The sequence below is a fragment of the Phocoena phocoena genome, chromosome 7 (assembly GCF_963924675.1).
Source record: "Phocoena phocoena chromosome 7, mPhoPho1.1, whole genome shotgun sequence".
Classification (NCBI taxonomy): domain Eukaryota; kingdom Metazoa; phylum Chordata; class Mammalia; order Artiodactyla; family Phocoenidae; genus Phocoena; species Phocoena phocoena.
The window spans coordinates 96,961,091-96,983,654 of NC_089225.1; the positions used below are offsets into that span (position 1 = coordinate 96,961,091).

General features: G+C 59.2%; 3 protein-coding genes across 4 annotated transcripts in view; all 3 read left to right on the plus strand.

Moving 5' to 3' along the window:
- The window catches only part of SPEG (striated muscle enriched protein kinase), a 55,400-nt gene extending 51,103 nt beyond the window's left edge, over positions 1-4,297 (plus strand). The window contains exons 34-41 of the mRNA XM_065880341.1: positions 67-189; positions 361-528; positions 658-1,273; positions 1,766-2,005; positions 2,093-2,316; positions 3,059-3,134; positions 3,374-3,523; positions 4,105-4,297. Coding sequence (XP_065736413.1) covers positions 67-189; positions 361-528; positions 658-1,273; positions 1,766-2,005; positions 2,093-2,316; positions 3,059-3,134; positions 3,374-3,523; positions 4,105-4,297 — 1,790 coding nt within the window. The remainder of the gene's footprint in view (positions 1-66; positions 190-360; positions 529-657; positions 1,274-1,765; positions 2,006-2,092; positions 2,317-3,058; positions 3,135-3,373; positions 3,524-4,104) is intronic.
- Positions 4,298-7,624: 3,327 nt separating this feature from the next.
- SPEGNB (SPEG neighbor) lies at positions 7,625-9,465 on the plus strand. Its single transcript, XM_065881186.1, has 4 exons — positions 7,625-7,752; positions 8,098-8,405; positions 8,989-9,130; positions 9,327-9,465. Exons 1-4 carry the CDS (start codon positions 7,625-7,627, stop codon positions 9,463-9,465), a joined length of 717 nt encoding a protein of 238 aa, XP_065737258.1.
- A 695-nt stretch (positions 9,466-10,160) lies between these two features.
- On the plus strand, positions 10,161-17,146 carry GMPPA (GDP-mannose pyrophosphorylase A). Of its 2 annotated transcripts, none has more exons than XM_065880244.1 (13): positions 10,161-10,211; positions 11,109-11,163; positions 11,269-11,366; positions 12,257-12,360; positions 12,630-12,816; positions 13,169-13,228; positions 14,291-14,421; positions 15,481-15,615; positions 15,729-15,826; positions 15,995-16,041; positions 16,204-16,296; positions 16,398-16,566; positions 16,849-17,146. In XM_065880244.1, the coding sequence occupies exons 1-13, from the start codon at positions 10,209-10,211 to the stop codon at positions 16,947-16,949; spliced, it is 1,281 nt and encodes a 426-aa protein (XP_065736316.1). In that variant the 5' UTR covers positions 10,161-10,208; the 3' UTR covers positions 16,950-17,146. The 2 variants fall into 2 exon arrangements, with proteins under 2 accessions (XP_065736316.1, XP_065736317.1); XM_065880245.1 differs by having other exon boundaries at positions 10,184-10,454.
- The last annotated feature ends 5,418 nt before the right edge of the window (positions 17,147-22,564 follow it).

The following is a 22,564-nucleotide window of genomic DNA, read 5'->3' on the forward strand; positions in this document are numbered from 1 at the left end:
CTGTGATGGGAGATGGGCCCTAAGCTAAGGCACAGGGGCTCACTGTGGCTCCCTTTCTCTTGCCAGGCATCCCAGGGAAGCTAGCTCCTCCCGAGGTGCCCCAGACCTACCAGGACACGGCGCTGGTGCTCTGGAAGCCAGGAGACAGCAGGGCACCTTGCACGTACACGCTGGAGCAGCGGGTAGATGGTGAGGGACCAACAGGCTGGTGGGGGTGGTTAGGGACGGTGGGTGGAAGGCAGAGAAGCTGGGGAGACGAGTGCCTTCCCCGGGCACAGGTCCCCAGGCTCCTCACAGATGGCACTGGGAGCTTGGGCCACCCCTTCTGTGGCCTCAGCCCCTCCCCCATGCTGCCTGTAGGCGAGTCTTCCTGGCATCCCGTGAGCTCGGGCATCCCTGACTGTTACTACAACGTGACCCACCTACCAGTTGGCATGACTGTGAGGTTTCGTGTGGCCTGTGCCAACCGCGCTGGGCAAGGGCCTTTCAGCGGCCCTTCTGACAAGGTCCTCGTCAGGGGCATGCGAGGTCAGTGGGACAGGGTGGGGGATGTCCAGCGAGGGCAGGGGACCCTGAGTCCAGGGTCCACCCCCTCCTTGGAACACCCGGTTTTGCCCTTGGGGCACCGCGGTGATGATTTTCTCTGTCTCCACTTAGACGCCTCAGCTCTGCCATCTGCTGCTCACAGAGATGCCCCTGTTACCTCAGGGCCAGCCAGGGCCCCGCCTCCTGACTCTCCTACCTCACTGGCCCCTTCACTGAGCCCCTCCCCAGCTCCTGCCCCCCCAGGCCCCCAGTCAGCCCTTCTCAGCCCCTCATCTTCCCCAGCACCCCCCAGCCAGGCCTTGTCCTCACTCAAGGCTGTGGGTCCACCACCCCAAACCCCCCCACGAAAGCACAGGGGCCTGCAGGCTGCCCAGCAAGTAGAAGCTACCCCACCCAGTGCCCAGGTCTCTCCGAGTGAGCCCAAGTCTTCCGTCCCTGACACTGGGACCCCGACCACAGCTTCCACCTCTCAAGGGGTGAAAACAGCATCTTCCTCAACTCCCCTGTATATGGTGACCTCCTTTGTGTCTGCACCACCAGCCCCCGAGCCCCCAGCCCCCGAGCCCCCTCCTGAGCCCACCAAGGTGACTGTGCAGAGCCTCAGCCTGGCCAAGGACGTGGTCAGCTCCCCTGGGGGTGGTCCCCCCAGTGCTCCCAGGCCAGAGGGCACCACTCTTCGAAAGGGCCCCCCTCAGAAACCCTACACCTTCCTGGAGGAGAAGGCCAGGCAAGCATGGCCAGGGCTGGGGAAGGGAAGGAGGACAGAGGCGGGGAGCGTGTGGAACTTAGGCAGCACAGGGATTTGGAGAGGAGACCAGCCTGCTGGGGCCTGGGGAGGGGGCAGGGAGCCGGGACAGGGGACGAGATCTGGGTCCTTAGCATGATTAAGTTCAGATTTTCTCTGTGCCAGGCCCCGTGCTAAGCGCTTTGGCCATATGATCTCATTTAATATTTACAACTGAGAGGGAGACACTGCATTATTCCATTCCACAGATGGGAACACTGAGGTTGGAGAGGTTATGGGATTTGCCTGAGGTACTGAGCCAGTTAGTGGCGGAGCTGGGGCTCAAACCCAGGTTCCTGGGATTGAACTCCAGAGCCCACCCTGGGAACCACAGCATTCTTGCCCCCAGCCGTCGCTGCTACTCCCTGCTTAGCCCACAGAATGCAAGTGTTCCCCTCTCTCCTCTGAGCCTATGACATGCCCCCCAACACACAGGGGCCGCTTTGGAGTAGTGCGCGCCTGCAGGGAGAATGCCACCGGGCGAACGTTCGTGGCCAAGATCGTGCCCTATGTGGCCGAGGGCAAGCGGCGGGTCCTGCAGGAGTACGAAGTGCTGCGGGCGCTGCATCACGAGCGGCTCATGTCCCTGCACGAGGCCTACATCACCCCACGTTACCTCGTGCTCATCGCTGAGAGCTGCGGCAACCGGGAACTCCTCTGTGGGCTCAGCGACAGGTAGCTGGGCATTCTGGGGGAGCAGGAATCAAGGATGGGGGGAGCTGAGCTGGGATATCACCTGACCCACCCCCGCCACCCCTCTAGGTTCCGGTATTCAGAGGACGACGTGGCCACCTACGTGGTGCAGCTGCTACAAGGCCTGGACTATCTCCATGGCCGCCATGTGCTGCATCTGGACATCAAACCAGACAACCTGCTCCTGGCCCCTGACAACGCCCTTAAGATCGTGGACTTTGGCAGCGCCCAGCCCTACAACCCCCAGGCTCTGCGGCCCCTTGGCCACCGCACGGGCACGCTGGAGTTCATGGGTGAGGGCACCATGCCAGCCGGGGGGGAGGTGGGGTACTGCCAAAGGGGCAGCAGCCAGGGCTCACCCCACTTCACTCACCTGTGTGCCATTTATTGAGTGCTTACTGTATGCAAACAATGAACTAAGTCCTTTCCATGGACTTTTTTCAGCTTCTCTTTATAACAGCCCTGGCGATTGGCATAATATTACCCCTATTTTACAGATGAGGAAACAGGCGCCGTGAGGTATTTGTTCAATATCAGACAGTTATAAATGGTAGCGCCAGGACTTGATAAAGCTAGAAAGACAGGAGAATCAATGATTAATTTACGTAAAAAAGGGAAACCAGCTACCATTTAGCTACCTGCTAAATACTTTCTGTTTGTCATCTCCATTCGAGTAATTCTGCAAGCCACACTTTACAGATGAGAAGATGGAGAGCCAGACAGGTTTCGTACATTGCCCAGGGTCCTGTCGCTAGAAGGGGCAGGCTGGGATTAGAGCCAGCCAGGCTGATTTCAAAGGTGCTTAATCTTGGTGTGGGCCACACCCTTTGTGAATGGGCGCCCACCTTCGGAGCTGATCCAGGAGAACTTGTGACCCTGGTTCTTAGCTCCTCTGCAGTTCTGGGGACCACCCACCATTCAGTGCCTGGGCTGATTCCTCAGGTGCCCCACATCTCCCCCAGGGGCCTCCTCTGCCTCTCCCTGGTCCCTTGCCACCAGGAAGCTGGTTCAACTTGGCCTCTTGTCTCCTGTCAGCTCCTGAGATGGTAAAGGGAGACCCCATCGGCTCTGCCACGGACATCTGGGGAGTGGGTGTGCTCACTTACATCATGTGAGTGCCCCCCAGGACCCACCCTCTGCCTGTACCCTCCCCCCCCGCCTCCCCAGCCACGCATGCATGTGCATACTCGTGCGCGCACACACACACACGCACATACACATACGAGTACCCAGGTGGGGGTAGCCTTGTCCCCGAGCGCTGTGCCCCTAAGAACCTCCACACTAACGTCCCCCTGGACCTGTGAGTTGACCCTCAGTCTGCATCTGTCAACTGAACTGTCTCCTCCACAGGCTCAGTGGACGCTCCCCGTTCTATGAGCCAGACCCCCAGGAAACGGAGGCTCGCATTGTGGGGGGCCGCTTTGATGCCTTCCAGCTGTACCCCAACACGTCCCAGAGCGCCACCCTTTTCTTGCGAAAGGTCCTCTCAGTGCATCCCTGGTGAGTGGGTCCCACACCTGCCAACCTCCCAGCATTACGTGCCTCTGGCCGCAGACTGCCCTGGCCCAGCCCATGCCTAAGCCCCCACCTCCTCCCCCGCCCCAGTAATACACGGCTGCTACTACTACTACTACTTTTCCTACTCCTACTCCTCCTAAGTGGCTGCACTACCACCATTTAAAGCCCATAACAGGGGCTGCCCTGGTGGCGCAGTGGTTGAGAGTCTGCCTGCCGATGCAGGGAACACGGGTTCGTGCCCCGGTCCGGGAAGATCCCACATGCCGCGGAGCGGCTGGGCCCGTGAGCCATGGCCGCTGAGCCTGCGCATCCGGAGCCTGTGCTCCGCGACGGGAGAGGCCACAACAGTGAGAGGCCCGCGTACTGCAAAAAAAAAAAAAAAAAAGCCCATAACAGCCCTATGATGTAGGCAGAATCACTGTCCCCATTTCAGAGACTGGGAAACTGAGTCCCAGAGTTGTCTAAGCTCACTCACTAGGGGCAAAGCCCTCTGGGAGGGTGGGGCCCCTCCCTGCTCTGGGAGCCGTGCCTGCAGGCTCACTGTCCCTGGCTTCCCCTGGCAGGAGCCGGCCCTCCCTGCAGGACTGCCTAGCCCACCCATGGCTGCAGGACGCCTACCTGATGAAGCTGCGCCGCCAGACGCTCACCTTCACCACCAATCGGCTCAAGGAGTTCCTGGGCGAGCAGCAGCGCCGGCGGGCCGAGGCTGCCACCCGTCACAAGGTGCTGCTCCGCTCCTACCCAGGCAACCCCTAGTGGCTCGGACCACAGCCCGGCCTCGGGCTTCGACTCTGGGTTCCTGCTGACGCCCCCTGGACATTCCAGGGCCCACACTGAGCCGGGTGGGCCCGGGGCTTTGGACACCAGCAGCAGCAACATCCGGCCGGGCTATTACCTCATGGACCTGCGGGGACAGAGACCCCGGGCTTTGGCCAATGCCACCCGGCCAGAGGCAGAGTGGGAGACCCGTTGTCCAGGCTGGGTGGGGTCAGGAACAGGAAGGGGGGCAAGAAGGGAACAGGCAAGTGACGAGGAAAAGAAGATGAGGAATAGGGAAGGGGAGACTGTCGGAAAGTTCTGGGGGAGGGAGACAGTGCATCTGCGGGAGAACCAACCCAGGAGGGTGGGAGTGGCTGAAGAGGAGGAAAAGCGGGGAGACCAGGCTGTCTACAGGCCATGGGCTGGGAGTGTCAGTGAAGCAGGAACAGGACATGTAGACGGTGCCAGGAAGACAGAGCCAGTATGTGAGAGAGGTCAGTGAGGTGGGGGAGGGAGAGGAGAGCCAACTCAGGTGGGGCTGGGGTGGCCAGCTGCCAGCATCCCCAGAAGGAGAAGCATGGAGGGCTGGAGGCTGGAAGTAGTGGTCTCTTGAGCCAGCGCTCTCCTGTCCCGGTGGATGCAGCTCTGGGCACTGTGCTGGCCCGAGGATGTTCTCATCACCTCTCCGTGGCCTTTGCCCTTCTGCCCATTAATATTTATTTATTTATTGACTTTTATGAAGTCTCTCTGCCATCCAATCCCTACCGCCTATGTTGTCCTGACCATCCCCGAAGCCATTCAGCTGTCTGTGCAGCTGTCTGTCTGTCTGTCTGTCACAAGGAAAATAAAAACGGCAAGCAGCAGGACCTATGTGTGTGGTCTATGGGGAGGGATGGCTAGGGGTACAGGGGGTGCACGATGCTGGGGGTACTGGGACAGGGGCATTCCAGCCTTCTCCAGGCCAGTGAGAGCCAAGGTATACTAGCTATAGCACCTTGGGACCTTCCTACCCCACCCCTTGACCCTCCTGGCCCCTCACGTCTCCCTTATTCCTAGAGGGAGGAAAGATGTAGGTCTGTATCTCCATCTAAAGTTTCTGGAATCCTGGCAGGACCACTGAATCCCCACCACCGCCCTCTAACCAGACGGGCGGCCCCCACCTCTTCTCACATGTTCCATCATCACAGCTGGGAGGATGCTGGGCTCTGGAATGGACCAGCCCACACCCCAATCCAGGCTCAGCCTTCTGCACTCTGCCCAGGAGACAGGGCAGCTCTGGTCCTGACCCCTGGGGCAGAAGGGGTTTCATCATGATGATTGGTCAGAGCAGGACGTGTAAAGAGCTCTAGAGGAAACCAGGACAGGCCCACGTGCCCACGCTCTCAGTGTTGCACCGATCAGGACACGTGGGGCACCAGCAGCGCGGGGCAGCTGTGAGCGCTCTGGTTGGCGTGTCTGCTGTGATGGGGCTGTAGACGAGCATTTTCCTAGGGCCCAGGGACACTCAGTCTGGACCTTCTTAGTCCCATGGCAAGCCAGGGTTCCGCTGGGGGCTAAGGGGCCTTGACTCTAAGTGCCCTCTGCGGTGCCACGGAAGGGTCACTGGGTCCTATAACTGAGCTGCCCTGCCCTGAGGTGGGGGGAGGGGGAGCCAGTTCTTGTGTCCAGAGGGACTTTTCCCCACGCCCCTCCTCCCATTGCAACTCTGCTCTTGGCAATGTAAAAGGAATAAAGGCTTTCACCATGAGCAGAGGGACCTGGTGCTGGTGTGTTGCTGATTGAGGTTGAGGGCCTCTTGGATGTAGCCCAAGCAACCCTTTGCCCAGCCCACCCCAGTCTCTCTGGCTTCCCAGGACCCCAGGGAAGAGGCAAGCCCCATCATCATAAAATAAGAGGATATTAAAGCCAGCTGGAAGAGGCCAGAGGGACACCTTTCCCACCTGCCATTTTAGCGATGAAGATATGCAGTTTGCCTGCGAGAAGCTCTAATCCCCTACACACTGCAAATGTTTTCATATAAAAATCAGGTGCCTGAACTCATGTCTTGATAAATGGTAAAATTCTTCTCCCGCCTCTGATCTTGAGCTTCCTTCTCATCTCCATTGGAAATGGCATGTGAACTGCTTGTTCCCAACCCGGAGGAGCAAAGGTAATTTATGTCAGCGGAGCCATGTCAAAATTGCTCTGATCAAAAGGTGACAGTGCCCCAGACCTGGGCAGGCAGTTACAGTGAATAGAAGCAAGGCTTACCTGGTGCCCTGGCCTGGGCAGACTGGACTCCAGGCAAGTCTCAGAGGGATTAACCCCTTCATCCCAGGTGCTCTGATGCCCCTATGCACCAGCTGATGCCCAGAGAGGGAGCTTGGCTTGGGCAGACCTAGAGTTTTAGAGTCAGTATTAGTGCCAATCTCCAGGGACAGTGTAGCCCAGCCTGACCGACCATGTCACATGGAGGGGAGTGAGTGGGAATGGGGTGGCAGGAGAGGATGCTGTTCCCCCAAATCTTTAAGGTCCCCTCTAGGTTTATCTCAGTTTACCACCAGGAGGCACAGTGTGGAAATGACAACCCTAGACTCCTGGGGTGGGGGGAGTAAGGCGCTTCCGGATTGGTTCTGACTGCCACGTGACCCTCTCATAATTGGCTAGATGGACAGTGAAGTCCACCGCTATTCTGGCTTCAGTCAAGGGCACCTCCACAAACACTCGCACCCCTTCACTGACTGTGTCCAGGAAGGACACGTTGTCCCACTGTCCAGGGACTGACCTGAGTATAAACTACCCCAGCAAGGAGCTGAGTCTCTTGTCGACCTGAGGCCTTGTCTGTTCCTCCTGGGAGTGGGATGGCTACCTCCTGCTCTGGGAGGGCATGGGGCCACATCCAGCTGCCCAGCTGTCAGGGCGCTGACGTGTGAGGCACCCCAGAGCCGCTCAGGTTTCCCCCCGGGGCTGCCCCTGTGGCTGAGTTAGCATCCCAGGCATTCTCAGGCTAAATAAGGAGCCTGTCTGGGTCAGGGGGCGGGGGCTGGGGTCCCCGGGGGCTTGGGGCAACCACGCCAAACAAGGCAAGGAGAGGAGAGATGTATAAAACCTGGGCCTGGGGCTGAGCACCTGCCCGCGCCCTTGCTGTGCCATCTGGAAGGGCTCCGAGCCTCCTGCTACACAGCCAGTGGACCCGAGTCCCGAAGTCAACCCCTCACGGTGAGTTCAGATCCTCAGGTCGGCCCTAGACACTCCCACGTCGGGAGATGTTCTGAATCTGCAGGGAAAGGGCTGAAGTTTGGAGTCTCTGTGTCAGCCTAGATCCCTTTGTTTTCTGTTCTCCAGATGTCCAAAGCAGCTTCTGCCAAAAAACCAGTGGCTGCAGCCCCGCCTCCAGGATGTACCCTGGATATCAAGGACCCCCAGGTCCAGAGGGCAGCCATTCGCATCCAGGCCTCTTACCGGGGCCACAGGTGAGGGGGAGCCTTGGAGAACCTCTGGAGGAAGGGAGCTGGAGCTGCAGAACGCTCATGACTGCATTTGGGGGATGGGTGCGGGCTGAGCACAGTGTCATGGACCACTAGCGTCTCTGGACTTAGGGGAGAGCAGTTACTGAGGTGTGGAAGGGTGGCTGACACAGAGTAGACAATTTTATTAGGGTAACAATTCAGTAGTCATCACCTTCCCTACCCACCCCCATGTTTAAGGGTCTACTGGGCTGAGGGGGCGGGCCGGGGACGGTGTACGGATGGACAGGGCTGCAGGCCGGCCGGGGCCGTGTCATGGGAGCTCTGGGCCCTGACCTGGGCTGCGGGTAGGTCCCGGAAGGAGCTGCGCGAGAAGGGGCCGCCGCGAGTGCTGGAGCCGCTGAAGGATGTGGTGCTGATTGAGGGCAGCGCGGCTAAGCTGACTTGCCGCATTTCGGCTTTCCCGGACCCATTCATCCGCTGGAGCAAGGACGGCAAGGAGTTGCGCGACGGGCCCAAGTATCGCTACGTCTTCGAGGACCCTGACGTAGTCGCACTGGTGGTGCGCGACGGCGAGCTGGCAGATCTGGGCCAGTACAGCATCAACGTAACCAACCCCTTCGGCCAGTGCTCCGACTCGGCACGCATCCTCGTGGAAGGTACGCGCGCCCTGGGTGCAGGGCCACCGTGCAGAGCAGCACCACACAGCGGGCGGCCGCAGCCGGCTCCAGTCGCGTTTACCTCTGAGCCTTACCGAGTCCGGATGCGGATGTGACCCAGCCCACCCCTAAGGCACGGAACAGGGCGCAGCGCCGGCCGCGCGTAGTCCTTTCCTACCCCAGAACTGTGTCCCATACAGCCTAAGAAGTCCGCTATGGGCTTCAGTCACTCGATTCCAGAGCCTCAAGGTCACAGCGAGCCAGAAGCAGAGCCAGGGTTAGAGCCCTGGTCTTCTGGCTCTCAGCCCAGGGCAATTTCCAAGGCGCCGGGAGATGTGTGAACATTCCCGGACTTTCACCCCTAGAATCTCTTTTGATCCTCCCTTCACCTCTGCCAAGGGCAGGGTTAGTCCCGTTTGACAGTTGACGAGATGATGCCCCAGAGAGGCTAAAGACTTGCTCAACGTCACACAGCGAGCTTAAATCCATCTCCTATTTAGAGCTGGGTATTAGCTGGGGAGGTGATGCCCCTGCCCGCCTCACCTCTAGGTTCCTCACTGGGTGGCCCTTTCCCTTCCTCTAGTACCGGCGAAGATTCAGAAGGGACCGGGTAACACTAAGGTGCGCAAAGGCACCACGGTAACGCTGACTGCCGAGATCATGGGCGAGCCTGCGCCCGACGTGGGCTGGACCAAGGACGGGGAAGACATCGATGAGGACGACAGGTGTGGGGGGGGCGGGGCTTGTAGCAAGGACAGCGCCTGGAGCAGGAGCTTGGGCGGGCGGGGTCCAGAAACTGGAGGGAGTGGGATGGGGGCGGGGAATTTGGGAGGCGAAGAACAGAGCTGGATAGTTAGCCCGACCCGACCAGGGCGCGCGTAAACTGACCGCAGGCCCTGTCCTCCCCTTCTTCCCACCTAGAGTGTTCTTCGAGATCGGCAGTACCACCACGACGCTGACTATCCGCCGGGCCACGCCTGAGGACAGCGGCAAGTACGAGGTGTACGTGGAGAACAGCCTGGGCATGGACCAGAGCTTCGCTCGCGTGGACGTGGCCTGAAAGGGACCCTCAGACACTTCACCCTGGCTGGAGCCCCGGGTGGGTGGGACAGACAACCCTCCTTCATCTTGCTTAATAAAGCTGCTCTCGCTGACCCTCTGCGTGTATTCGGTTCTTTTGAGACGCCATTTCCCCTGCATTTGCACCCACGCTTTATTCCCAGACCTACACCCCAAGGTCACAGAATGTTGAGGTCAGAATGTTTGGGGAGTGCCTAGTCCAGTGCTTCATTCTGCAGACAGTAAATCTGAGATAGAACTTCTCTCACGGTCAAAAGTTCCTTCACTTCCCAGACAGACTGGCAGAGGAGTCTACGACTCCGCCTTCTCTTCTTTTGTATGCCTCAAGCCCCACCCTCTCCTGGGGGTTTGCACTCTGGGCCCTCCCATTTCAAGGCTGGCCACACACCCCTCAGGACTCTAGCCTCGCTCTTCCCTGTGACCCGGCTCTAGGCTTTGGCTGGTGCCCCTGGGCCCTTTCCTAGACAATTTAGGTCCTAATCTTAAATTCCAACCTCTGCTTCTCAGGCGCCATCCCTCTTATTTATAGCCGCCCCTAGATTCCTTGGCCACGCCCCCGTACTTTCCCATAAATCCCTCCTCCTCCCTCGGTTAGAAAGCAAGGAGATAGTAAGAACTACAATTCCCGGCAGACTCCGCGAAGGAGTTCTCGCGACTTGCGAGAAGACACGTGCGCGGAAGGAGCAAGCAGTAGTGGGCGACAGATCTGGCAGAAGGGAACTAATGGTAAAGGGAGCCAGTGGTAAAGGGACCAGGTGGAGGGGCGGCGAAAGGGGTAGAGGGCAGAGGACGGACGGTAGACCGAGAGAGGCTCGGAGACCTTGGCCCGGCCTTCCGCACTTCCGCTCTTGTGTTGGTTCCACAACCCCAGGCTACGTGAGGCGTAGTAGTTGTGGGGTTCAGAGGGTCAGCAATCAGTTCTCCGAATCCAGAGATCCAGTACTTGTCAGTATCGGTACTCAGGGCTTGGTAGGTTCGGTGTTTGGGACGCTAAAGGAATCTGTCTTTTGAGTCAGGGTCCATCACCTAGAGATTGGTTTTAGGATTCAGGTTCAGCCTATGTAGTTTTTTTTTGCTAGGATTTGGGATGCATCAGATGCGGATCAGTATTAGTTCAGTACTTGGGATTCATTCTTAGGATTGTAGTTAAATATTTGGGGCTCACTCAGGGTCTGGGGTTCAGTATTCAGGCTTCACTCTTGGGGTTCAGGGCTTAACATCTAGAGTGAGGATGCAACAATTGGGAATCGGTGGGCTTGGGGTTTCGGTTTTTTGAGGTTTGGGGTCTGAGAAGGGCTTCTCTTGCTGAGTTTCTGAGTTTGCTGAATTTGTGGCCAGAGGGAGGTCTGTTAGGGGTCAAATTGTGGGGTGTGAATTTCAGAATTTGGGTGAAATCCCTGTGGGATTTGAAGGCTGCCTGGAGGCTGGGCTAGGAGTTGAGTTGTGTGGGATTTGTGAGGTGGTGTGTCCGGGGCAGGTCTATATTGAACTTCGGATTTACATCCTCCGAGGGGACTAAGTGTTGCTATTTGGGTTTTGGGGGCTTGGTTGGGGTATGAGTCAGGTTCCTGGGTTGGGGTGTGAGATCTAAGCCTGACTTCTCTGTTGGGATTTGAGGTTTAGGTAGCAGTCGCCATCATGCTCAAAGCTGTGATCCTGATTGGAGGCCCTCAAAAGGGTGAGGAGCCAGGGGAATTGGGGGAGGAGGTTGGGCTGGAGTGGTCGGTGGAGTGGGGACAGAGGGAGGCAGGAAGCTGAAATGTGCTTCTTTCTCCTCTCCCAGGGACTCGCTTCAGGCCTTTGTCATTTGAGGTGCCCAAACCACTCTTTCCTGTGGCGGGGGTCCCTATGATCCAGCACCACATTGAGGCTTGTGCCCAGGTAACCCCATAGGCTCCCCTCTCCCACCTCACTTCCTGCTCATCTCCTTCTTGCTGTATTTCCCCCTTTTCCAACCATGACCTTCCCACAGGGACCACCATTTACAAGTGAAAATGTGAATGTCGCCCCCTGGAGTTGTGCGGTACAGCTGCTCTGCTGTCTTCCTCTAACCTAGTGTCTCCTCTGGCCTCCTGCTCAGATTGCACTCCTATTTATTTTTAAAGCACGGAATGTGAGATCAGGCAAGACTCTTAGAGACAATTTAACACTGCAGCAGGGGGAACCTTAATGATAGCAAAGCACAGAACTCATACCGTTGCTCATTGTGGAGCTAATTTCTTTATTGCTTTTGGTATTGAGGCAGGCATGGTTTTATTTGAATCCAGTCTCTGCCTCCTGTAAGGACTTGAGCAAATTTCCCATCCTTTCTGAGCCTTAGTTTCCTTATTTGTAAAATGGAGGTGATTAGACCTGCTTTGCGGGGTGGCAAAGCTTGCAATGATGTTTGTAAAGTGCCTTGTACAGTGTAGGCGCCTGATAAATGATATCCTCATCTCAAGCTCAGATTGACACATAATAAATATGGGGGGAAAATTATGGGTTATTCTTTAACGCAGCTTGGTAGGCAAAATCTTCCCTAGGGTGAGCCCCAATTCAGATGTGAGGGGGCAGGGGATAATAGAATAATAAAAAGTTAAAAGGTCAGGGACTGAGACTGCCTCCAACTTCCTCATTGTCCAGAAGAGAAAACGGGCCTGAGTGGGAAAGTGAGTGCCCAGGGGCCCCATAGCTGAGAATGAAACTGGTCTCTCCAGACTTACGGGCCAGTCCCAGGGATTTCTCCCTCCTATCAGATATTTCTTTCTTCCAACCTCTTCCCTTGTCCCCAGGTCGCTGGGATGCAGGAGATTCTGCTCATTGGCTTCTACCAACCTGATGAGCCCCTTACCCGGTTCCTAGAAGCTGCCCAGCAGGAGTTTAATCTTCCGATCAGGTGTCTGTGCACACATGCTGTATGGGGCTGGGGGGGTCAGTGCCTTAAGCCTCTGGTTCTCGAGAGTGGGGTGAGTCAGCATTCGCCAGACTTCACCCTCACACGCTAGGAGGGTTCCTATTTGGGCATCTTTGAATCCCTGAGTATATTGCCTTCTCTGTGGGCCTCGGGCAGGTATAACCCTGGGAACAGGAGGAGTCAGGTGCCCAGGCTCCTGGTATCTGTCTCCTCTAATCTCACTGAGCTGGCCCTGGGGTCCCTGGGGACAGGTACCTGCAAGAATTTGCCCCCCTGGGCACAGGGGGTGGTCTCTACCATTTCCGGGACCAAATCCTGGCTGGAGGCCCCGAAGCCTTCTTCGTGCTCAACGCTGACGTCTGCTCCGACTTCCCCTTGAGCACTATGTTGGAGGTCCACAGACACCAGCCTCACCCTTTCTTGCTCCTTGGCACCACGGTGAGGGGGCCAGGGGGGCTGGAGGGTGCAGAGGGGGTGATCCAGAAAGGTTTCTGGAATGCAGGATGTCAGGGAGGCAGGGGCAGCCCAGGTGGTGGGATCAGGCATCAGATGTGCCTGATACCCCAGCAGCGGTGGAGGTGGTGGCGGAGACCCCAAGCCCTTTGGCTGCTCAGCAGTAGGGAGCAGGCGGGGAGTGGCGGCAGCTGTCAGTTCTCACCCTTGCTGAAGCCCTGTCCACAGCAGCAGAGATGCGTGCCAGGTGTTATAGGAGAGGGAAAGAAAGAAAGAGAAAACAGACCTTGCTGCCGTGGAGCTGGCAGGTCACTGTCTCGGTGTGTCTGTCTTTCAGGCTAACAGGACACAGTCCCTCAACTATGGCTGCATCGTGGAGAATCCACAGACGCATGAGGTGAGAGCAGAGAGGGGGCTGGCTGGGTGCGTGCTCTGTGTATCATCATTCCCACTCCGCCTCTAGAGAATGCTGGAATGCTTTGGGATGGGCCTCAGTCTTCTCAGGCAGGTGGGGCATACCCTCAGGTCATCCTGTATCCCTTCTAGAGAGATCGCTGAGAGTGAAGGGGTAACAGTGGATGAATGATCAGGGTGCTATGAGAGCACAAAAGGAGGCCCAACCCAGCCTTGTCTGGGTGGGGGAGGGGACGGCTCCCTGGAGAAGGCAAGGTCTGGGCTGAGTTTTAGATTTGTTTAGATGACGGATACAGGAAGGCATTGCAGGTAGAGGGACCAGCATGTGCAAAGGCAAGGAGGCAGGAAACAGCAGGCCTCCAGAATTATGGAGGGAGGCACATAATCAGCAAGGCAGAGCGTCTCTGTCCTTGTTTGTGAAGCTCCCTGTCCCTGAGTCTGACCGACTTTCATGCACCCCTTTTATTTGTTCAAGCTTTAGTATTAAAAATACATATAAACACACACACACACACACACACGCGTTTTTTTTTTTTTTTTTAAGTTTTGTGCTAGGCACTAGCTAGGTGTGAGGGAAACACAGCTGAACGACAATCCCTGCTTCTCAGGAAGCCTTGGACTAGTGGGAGAGACAGTCAAAAACCAACCATCGCAAATGATACAAGTGCTACTGGTGAGGTGTGGCCAGAGGCCAAGGGTGCCCGGACCTGAGAAGCCAACTCTGGGGCAGAGTGGACTCATAGAGGAAGTGACAACGCCAGCTGGGTTTTGAAAGCCGAGTTTTCCAGATGAAGAGATGGGAAGGGACATTTCCGGCGCAGGCGTGCAATAGCATGGAGCCGTGTTCTGGAAGCTCTGGGAGGTGGGGAGGAGAAAGGCCTGTAGTTCAGATTTATCTTGAAGGTGAAGGCCAGCTGCAAGATGCGATGCAGTCTGCGTTTTAGGAAGACCACTCCGGCAGCAGGGAGGACCTGGAGGTCAGAGGGTCTTAGGGGGTGATGGCAGTGGCCTCTCCTCCACTGATCCCAGCCCACTGTGTCCTCAGGTCCTGCACTATGTGGAGAAACCCAGCACTTTTGTCAGTGACATCATCAACTGTGGCATCTACCTCTTTTCCCCGGAAGCCCTGAAGCCCCTTCGGGATGTCTTCCAGCGTAATCAGCAGGATGGGCAACTGTGAGGCAGGCCCCGTGGCCCTGAGACCCCAAGTGCCCCTGGTCGCAGACTGCCCCCCCCAGTCTCTGCAGGCTCCATCTCCTGAGCCCCCGCTCACCTTCCTTCCCCTTCTCATCTCTTATTTGTCCTCTCCAGCTGAGCCTCCAAGTCCCTCCCTTCCTAACCTCATTCTGTCCCTCTTCTTATCCATCCCAGTTCCTCTTCTGTCACCGCCTGCCCACTCCCCTTCTGGTCCATTTCTCTCAAGCCCTGAGTGTCCCAAAGATGCCTTTTAGAACAGACGGCAACACACACAGTTGGGTGCACACAGGCTTGAGTGAGAGACACACACACACAGACACACACACACACACCCTCTCTCTCTCCCCCTCCCTCCCTCTCAGGCTGAGTGCCCCAGAGCCCTGCTTGCCACAAGCCAAAGTCCAGGGTCATCCTCCTAGGCCTGCAACCTGTTCCTTTCTGTGGATCCCTGCCTTTGCTCCCTCCTCCCCTACCCCTCTCCCCATCTCAAGCCTCATTCACTCATCACCATCTTCTCACTCCCACCCATCTCTCTGCTTCTCTCTCCATCTCTCCCGGCCTCTCTGTCTGTTTCTGCTGAGCTGGCATCTCCACCATCTCTCTCTCTCTCTCTTCTCTCTCTTTCTGTGACTGTCTCTGCCCCCACCAGCTGCCTTCCTCTGGGGTGAGTCTGTCTGTGTTTCATTCCATCCAGTGAGTGAGAGGGAGGGTGACCAGAGGTGGGGTTCAGAGGAGTGGATGGGGTGGGGGAGAATGGGAAAAGGGGGAGAAGCCAGGTCTGGTCAAACTCCATCTGGATGTGGGGCAGGATAAGCAGCAGGTCTGTGCCTGGGGACACAGACAGCTCAGGGAGGAGAGGAGGTGATGTGTATGAGGGTGATGGGAGAGCTTCCTGGGATGTGAGCATCCTTTTGGAACAGATCTGAGCAGACCTGGAGAGGTGGTGGGATTCACTCTCATTCCTATCCCCAGGAGACTGTTGGCCCCTGGTTGGGCTCAGCTGGGGAACTGATGTCAGCATCCCTTCCTCTGTACCAGGGAGGACTCGTCAGGCTTGTGGCCTGGGGCAGGTACCATCCGCCTGGAGCAGGATGTGTTCTCCGCCCTGGCCGGGCAGGGCCAGATCTATGTGCACCTCACTGACGGCATCTGGAGTCAGATCAAGTCTGCAGGGTATGGGAGGGGCCTCTGATGGGGTGGTTGGGTCACCTGGGGGTTAAGACCTTGGGGTGGTGGGCACAGGTCTGGCTGGCCCCTGAGCCCCTGCACCACTTTCTGGCCCCCAGCTCAGCCCTCTATGCCTCCCGCCTCTATCTGAGCCAGTACCAGCTCACTCACCCAGAACGCCTGGCCAAGCACACCCCAGGGGGTCCACGGATTCGAGGTACCCATCCGGCCCCAATTCCTAACCTTTGCCCCCCAGCCCAGCCCCCTCTCCCCACTGAGCTGTGAGTCCTGACCTTAGACCCAGAGGTGAAGTCTCAGTCCCTGCCCTCCCTGAACCAGATGTGGTTTGGGGTATTCGCCCCCAGGTCCTCTCTTCTGCTTCTAGGAAACGTTTACATCCACCCAACAGCTAAGGTGGCCCCGTCTGCTGTGGTAAGTGGTGGCCCAGCCCAGGGGAAGCATGGCTGGGGCAGTGCTCGGAGTAGCGGTCTCTCCACTTTGTCACAGCCTGTCCTATGGCCTCAAGCCTTATCTGTTTTATGAGGGGATTGGATTGGGGGCCCTCCAAGGCTATGGTTGTGCTCTTCTCCACAGCTGGGCCCCAACGTCTCCATCGGGGAGGGGGTGACCATGGGCGAGGGTGTGCGGCTCCGAGAGAGCATTGTCCTCCATGGAGCCACACTGCAGGTAGGCACCCGGGCACACACAGCGGCCGTGGCACCCCGAGAGGCTGAGGGGAGGGGTGAGCCCCTTCTCACCCCCTCACCTCACATCGTCCTGTTTGGCAGGAGCACACGTGTGTTCTGCACAGCATCGTGGGCTGGGGGAGCACCGTAGGGCGCTGGGCCCGCGTGGAGGGTACCCCCAATGACCCCAATCCCAACGACCCCCGAGCCCACATGGACAGTGAGAGCCTATTCAAGGATGGGAAGCTGCTCCCTGCCATTACCATCCTAGGTATGCTTCCCAGGGCCCTAGGCTGTGAGAAACCTCCACAGGTGATGGCCATGCCCTGTGGGAGCATTTGTGTGTGTGTGTGTGTGTGTGTGTGTGTGTGTGTGTTTATTCCTTTAGCAAACATTTACCCGGTGTCTGCTCTATGCCAGGTCCTGTGTGAGTCACAGGGGGCATGAGGCCAGGGCACAGATGGGCAGGGAGGGATCCCTCCCAGATGGCGGTGGCCCCCAGCTCTTTGCCCCTCCCCACGGCCTCCCCCTGGTGCCCTTGTCCGCACTGCAGGCTGCCGCGTCCGGATCCCCGCCGAGGTGCTCATACTGAACTCGATTGTCCTGCCGCACAAGGAGCTGAGCCGCAGCTTCACCAACCAGATCATCCTCTGAGGGGGGCTGCCTGAAGTGCCCCAGCTCCGATCCGCTCCCTTTGAGGCTCCTCCCTGCGTGGCCGGCCTCTGTCCAGGAGGGACCGGAGGGAGCCAGCCAGGCTCTTCCTGTGCACGCGCACGCGGGGAGCAACGTGGGTGGCCGGGGGACTGGTGGCCTCCCTCTCCACTCCCTAATAAACCTGGGTGAACCTTGGAGCCGGTAAGGACTCCGCTTGTCCTGGGCTGGGGGGTGAGAGTGGAAGGGGGGCAGCTGACTCAGTCCCCCCCCGCCACATTAGCATTTAAATTGGAGTCGTTGCTTTGGGCTCATGAATAATGAATCTGGAGCCCTGGTAAATCTCCCCCTCCCGCTGCCTCAGCCTCTCAGCGCTGCTCTGGAGGAAGGCCCTCAAGGCTCCCAGCCGGCTGGCCCCCGCCTTCACCCCTACCCCGACGCCGCCTCCCTGTTCCTCTTCGCTGGGCCTGGCTCAGGCTCAGAGCGGAAGGATTCCGAAGGGAAGTGGGGAGGATTTCGCTTGGGCAGTGGGGTGCGGGCTGGGAGCGCTGGGCCCGAGGTTGGATCCCCCAGAGCCGCCCTCGGGTGCTGCCGAGCCCCGGCCCGGCCTGCTTTCTGCTCTGCCAGCTCCATCTGCTCCCAGCCTGGCTTTTGGCGGGGTCGGGGGTTTCTCTCCCGCCCGAGGCCCGGTATCTGCCTCCTAGTCCCTGGCAGGCAGGGTGGGCCTGAGCTGGTGCCTTTCTCTCCAGAAGCACAGTGGGAGCTACTCCGTTCTGGGAGGGGAGGGGCCCTGGCCACCTCCCACCACCCTGGCTCTGCTCTTTGGGGGGGTCTCAGTCTTCCTTTCATATTCCTGAAGCCCCAGAGATACCCAGCCATCTCTAGTGTTTGCCCACGACCCCCGTGTGCCCCTCCCGGTGCCCCCCTTTCCCCAGCTGTGGGTGCGGAGCTTAGTTGCCAGATGAGCGGGTAATGATGGTAATCTGCTAATTGAGAGGAATCTAATTACCCGAAGAGAATGGGGGGGGCAGGGCATGGGTGGGAGGCAGGAGGGGGTCCTGGCAGCAGGCAGGGGTGGCAGGCAGCAGGGTGCTGGGGCCTGGTTATCAGCACCAGGGTCTGGGACAGAGCCCAGGATTTCAGAGCTTCAGGGCTGGGCTTTTAGGAAGATGCACTTTCTCAGGAGCTGGGCTGACGGTGGCCTGGGGATTGGGCTAGGTGTGACCACCCAGCCCCTGGAGGCTCTGCAGGCTGTGTCAGAGCCCGTGTACATGTGAAGCAACCGGGGGACTTAGCGGTCCTGACCTACAACCTGCCTGGAAGCAGCCCTTCTGGTTCCCGTTCCTGGTCCCTCCAGTCTCTGCCTCCAGCCCACACCTTCCGTCACCTCTGTATGGGGTCCGGAAGGGTCTGCAGATGCCTCCTCTGGGCTGGGGTCAACCCCCTGAGGGCAGGGCTGGGAGAGGGGTGGGCTGCAGGGCCAGGGGCTGGGTCCCTTCCTCTCCTCTCCCCAGTCCTGACCCTTCTGTTCCGAGTGGTTGGCAGAAGCCGTGGCAGCTTCATCATAAATATGATAATTTAATTATTTTCTCAGCAAAACACCGTGAAATCCAATAAGTTTGTGTCAGGCCCTGGCCCCCGGGACCCCCCTCCTGGGCCCAGTGGGGGTGGGGACAGGCACTGGACAGGGACGGGGTCAGTGTTTAAAGTGAAGGGGGGCTGGTGAAGCTGAGGTCTCTGTGGAGCCCCCCACCCACCCCACCCCACCCCCGCCACGCGGAGGGCGTTACTGATGAACGCGTGCTCAGGTGGAGCGGGGTCTAAGGAGAGAAGTTCCGATGCCCCCCCAACTCCTCTCCAGCCTCGTCTGCCCTGGGAGGGCCTAGCATCCCTCCACCTCTGAGGCCACAGCCCAGAGCCCAGGATGCGGGAGTACCCTGTCTCTGGAGGGGAGAGGGCAGGGAGCCCCCTTCACCACCTCTGGGACCTCACTGGCCCTGTAAGGGTAGGAGGGTGCTGGCCCTTCGAGAACAGAGGGAACTGGGGTGGGAAGTAGGGGATGAGGGGGGAGGGATGCGGGGGAGGGGTGCGCTCCTGCCATTAGTGCTTTTTTCGGTTTCCATAAAAAGATTATTCTGTAAAATCATCGAGGGGGAGCGAGCTGGGGGCTGGGGAGTGGGGGCGGGTCCCTGGCACTGAGCTGGATGGGGTGACAGAGGAGGAGAGCTGGGGACCGACCGGGACTGAGCGTGGAGAGAAATTTGGATGGGCTTCGGGAGCCAGCTAGGGGGAAGAGGCTGAGCCAAGAACGCAGACTGGGGGCAGGCTGGCCAGGATGGGGCGGGGGGAGTGCCAGGGCCCTCATCTCCCTCCTGCTTGGGCCTCCTTCCCACCCCCATCCCATCCCCTCCCCCTGGCACTTAGCAGCCATCATAGGGGAGCAGATTGCAGCCCCCTCCCCCTCTCCGGGAAGCAGGCACAGCTGGGGCCCTGCCACATCTGCTGCATCGGCACAGAGCACAGCTGGGTGTGCCCAGAGCCGCGCTCCCCAAAACACAAAGTTGGGGCGGGGGCCAAGGAGAGCCCAGACCCCTGAGACAGACGCACTGACACTTCTGCCAACAGACACAGACTCCTCGAGGCGAAGCTACGCTCACCACCACACACGCTCCCTCGTGTGCAGAGACAGGAGAACTGACAAACATGCAATTACTCTGCCCCGCCTGCCGCCCCCACCCCTTCCTCCTCCTTCCCTTCCTTCCCTCCAGGCGCCCCTCCGCCACCTTGGCCACCTCTGAACCGCTCTCGCCCTCGTCTGGAGGGAGCAGGGGCTTCACCCTCCCCAGGCACACGCTTCTGGGAGGCTTGGAGAACAGGAGAGCAGCGGGTGGTAAGGGGCATCTGAGTCCGAAGCTTGAGCCTGGGGAAGCCAGTCCCCCGCTCCATGCCCATGCCCCTTCCCACAAAGAAGCCCCTCTGAAGCACTGGTCCTTGCCACCCTGGACGTGATGGGGTCTCCATCCCAGGGCAGACTGGCTGGGCACCCTGGAGTGTGGTCAAGGTCCCCGTGACACTCTGTGTTCCACTGGCCGCCTCAAGGAGGTGCTGTATGTCCTGCACGTCCAAGTTCTAGCCAGAGCTCGGCTCCCAGGGCTGGGCCCTGGCACTCCCGTCCCCAGCAACCTGCAGTACCGTCCACTCAGCAACGCACCCCTCTGCTTAGCTTTGCTACCCCAAAAGGCGCAGGGTATGGGGCCTCCGTCGGTGGCGGAAAAGTCCCCCCTCCTCAGCAGGGGTGATCAGGAGTCCCTTCTCCCTGCCTCCACCATCCCGCTTCCCAGGCGATGACCACCTCTGGCCTCTGATTAAATCCTGCCCCTTGGCAGCCCTCGTTTCTCGCGCTCATCTCCTTGGCCCCCGTGTCTTGCCCTCAACCCTCTCCTCCCTGCCTGCCCCCACCCCCGTGTCCCACGCCTCGTCCCCGCCCCTGCCCCTCAGAGCTTTAATCCCTGCTGCTGCCGTGCCGCCTTATCTGCTCCCAGCAGCTTTCCCTGCTGCAAAGCCCTCTCCCCCTCCTTCTCGGGATCTTCTTCCCCCCTCCTTCCCCCGTTCTCTCTTCTTTCTGACCAGCACCCACTGGCCTGTCTCTGCCTCTCAGGGCCCCCATGATGACTCCTGGCTGACACCAGATCTGCACCCCAGTGCCCTTTGCTCTCTCTCCAGCCTCAGTCCCGAGGTTGCAGCTGCCCACCCAGTCCCACACTGATCTCCTTCCGCCTCAACCCTCCCCCTCAGGCCCCACAGACTTGGTCAGTTTCTGACCAGCCAAGATTTTCCATCTTTCTTCCTTCCCTGCCCTCCATCTCCTGGCCCCCTCCCCCGGTTCTTCCAGCAGCCCCTCAATCTTGGACATGGTCCCCTTCAATCCCAGTAACCCACTGCCTCGGCTTGGGTTGTTGGTGCCTGCCACAGGAGAGGGCTCAGCGCTGGGCAGGGCTGGGCTGGTCCTTGGACAGGGTAGGGTGTGCAGAGTGCTGGTGGGCAGTGGGGGCAGGGCCTGGTGGCGGGACGCTAACCCTCTTCAGTTGCCTCAGATCACGTCCGGGCCTCCCCACCCCCTTCGCTGGAACTCTCATTAACCGCTTCTCCTGCCTCGTCCGCAGCATAAATAACCCAGATAAATCAGCCGCCGTCCGCCCCCCGCCCCTCGGCCCCCGCACAGCCCGTTTGTCACCGCTGCTCGCTCACCAGCCAGGTCTGGCCCAGTCCCGGCCTCCGCACCCCCCCATCCGTGTCCCTTCCCGCCCACGTCTGTCCCACGCTGGCTCATGCCTTGGTCCGCAGCAGAGCCAGGCCTGGGACAGGTGTCTGATCTGGGCAGGGTGGCAAGGGGTGTACTCTGCGAGCAGGGGGAGACTGGGCCCTCCCCCTAGAATGCTATCTAGGAGTTTGGGGGTCATGTCATTTAGCAGTGGGGCCACCCAGGCTGGGAGTCTAAGGCCCACAAATGGGGGAAAGGGGCAAATGCAGCTCAGCTTGCGGGTCCCTGCTGGAGAAGAGGGAACCCCAGAGCTCGGGGTGTGGGATGCGCCCTGGAGCCCCGCAAGCAGGATCCTGGGAGGTCTCCAGGTCTACCTTTTGGAGCATTTTGCCCAAAGAAAACCTCCGTGCCCCCTACCAGGTGCTCTGAGTCAGAACCCTCCTGCCCTCCCTACCTCTCTGCCCCCCATTCCCATGCCCTGCCTTGTCAGGCTGTACAGATGGCACTCTAATCTCTGCCTCTCAGTCCATCCACCATTCTCTCTGTTAGGAAGCCTAGTTCAGCCCCTGGGGGGTGGGTGGAGAATTGGACTGCGAACAAATCTGGGGAATGGGGACAACTGGTGGGCAGAGGATGTCTGGCTGAGGCTTCACATCCTGACCCTACACTCCACACTCCCCCCCCGCCCCGTCCCCCCCCAACCTGCACCCACATTCCCACCCCCAGAGTCCTTGGCAGCCCCTCCCCCTTTGCTCACACCAGCTTGGGTCCTGGCTAGCCACACTTGGCCCTGATGCTCACTGCAGGGGGCAGCTGGTCCCCTGGGAGTGGGTGGGGGAAGCAGGGAAGGGATGGGGGAGCTTGGGCGCAGGGCTGGGCGTGGGGGTGGGGAAGAAACTGGGCTGGGCCCCAGGGACCAGCTGGGCAATGAGCCGGGGAAGCAGCCGGGAGGCTAAATGAGGGAGATTATCACCCAACTGCAGCCGGGCAGAGAGGGAGGCAGGCAGGGAAGGGGGGGGAGAGGTGGGGGAGAAAGGACGGGGGCCAGAGGGGAAAGGGGTGTAAGGGGACAGGGTGGGTGATAGAAGAGGCTGGAGGAGTAGGGGGAAAAGGCCAAGGGATGGACTGAAAGGACATGGTGGGGGCTCCCACTGAGCACAACCATATTCCTGGGGCCTGGGAGACTGGAGGATGAGGGCTTGGGGACAATTGAAGACAGCTCCCTGTAGGGCAGCGGGTGGGGGGGGGGGGGCGGGGCGGGGCGGAAATGCAGCTAACTGCTGCTCCACTTCCCGCTGGCCTAGAACTCCCCTCACCACCCTGCCCCTGCCCCGCCCCCCAGTACCGGCTTACCACC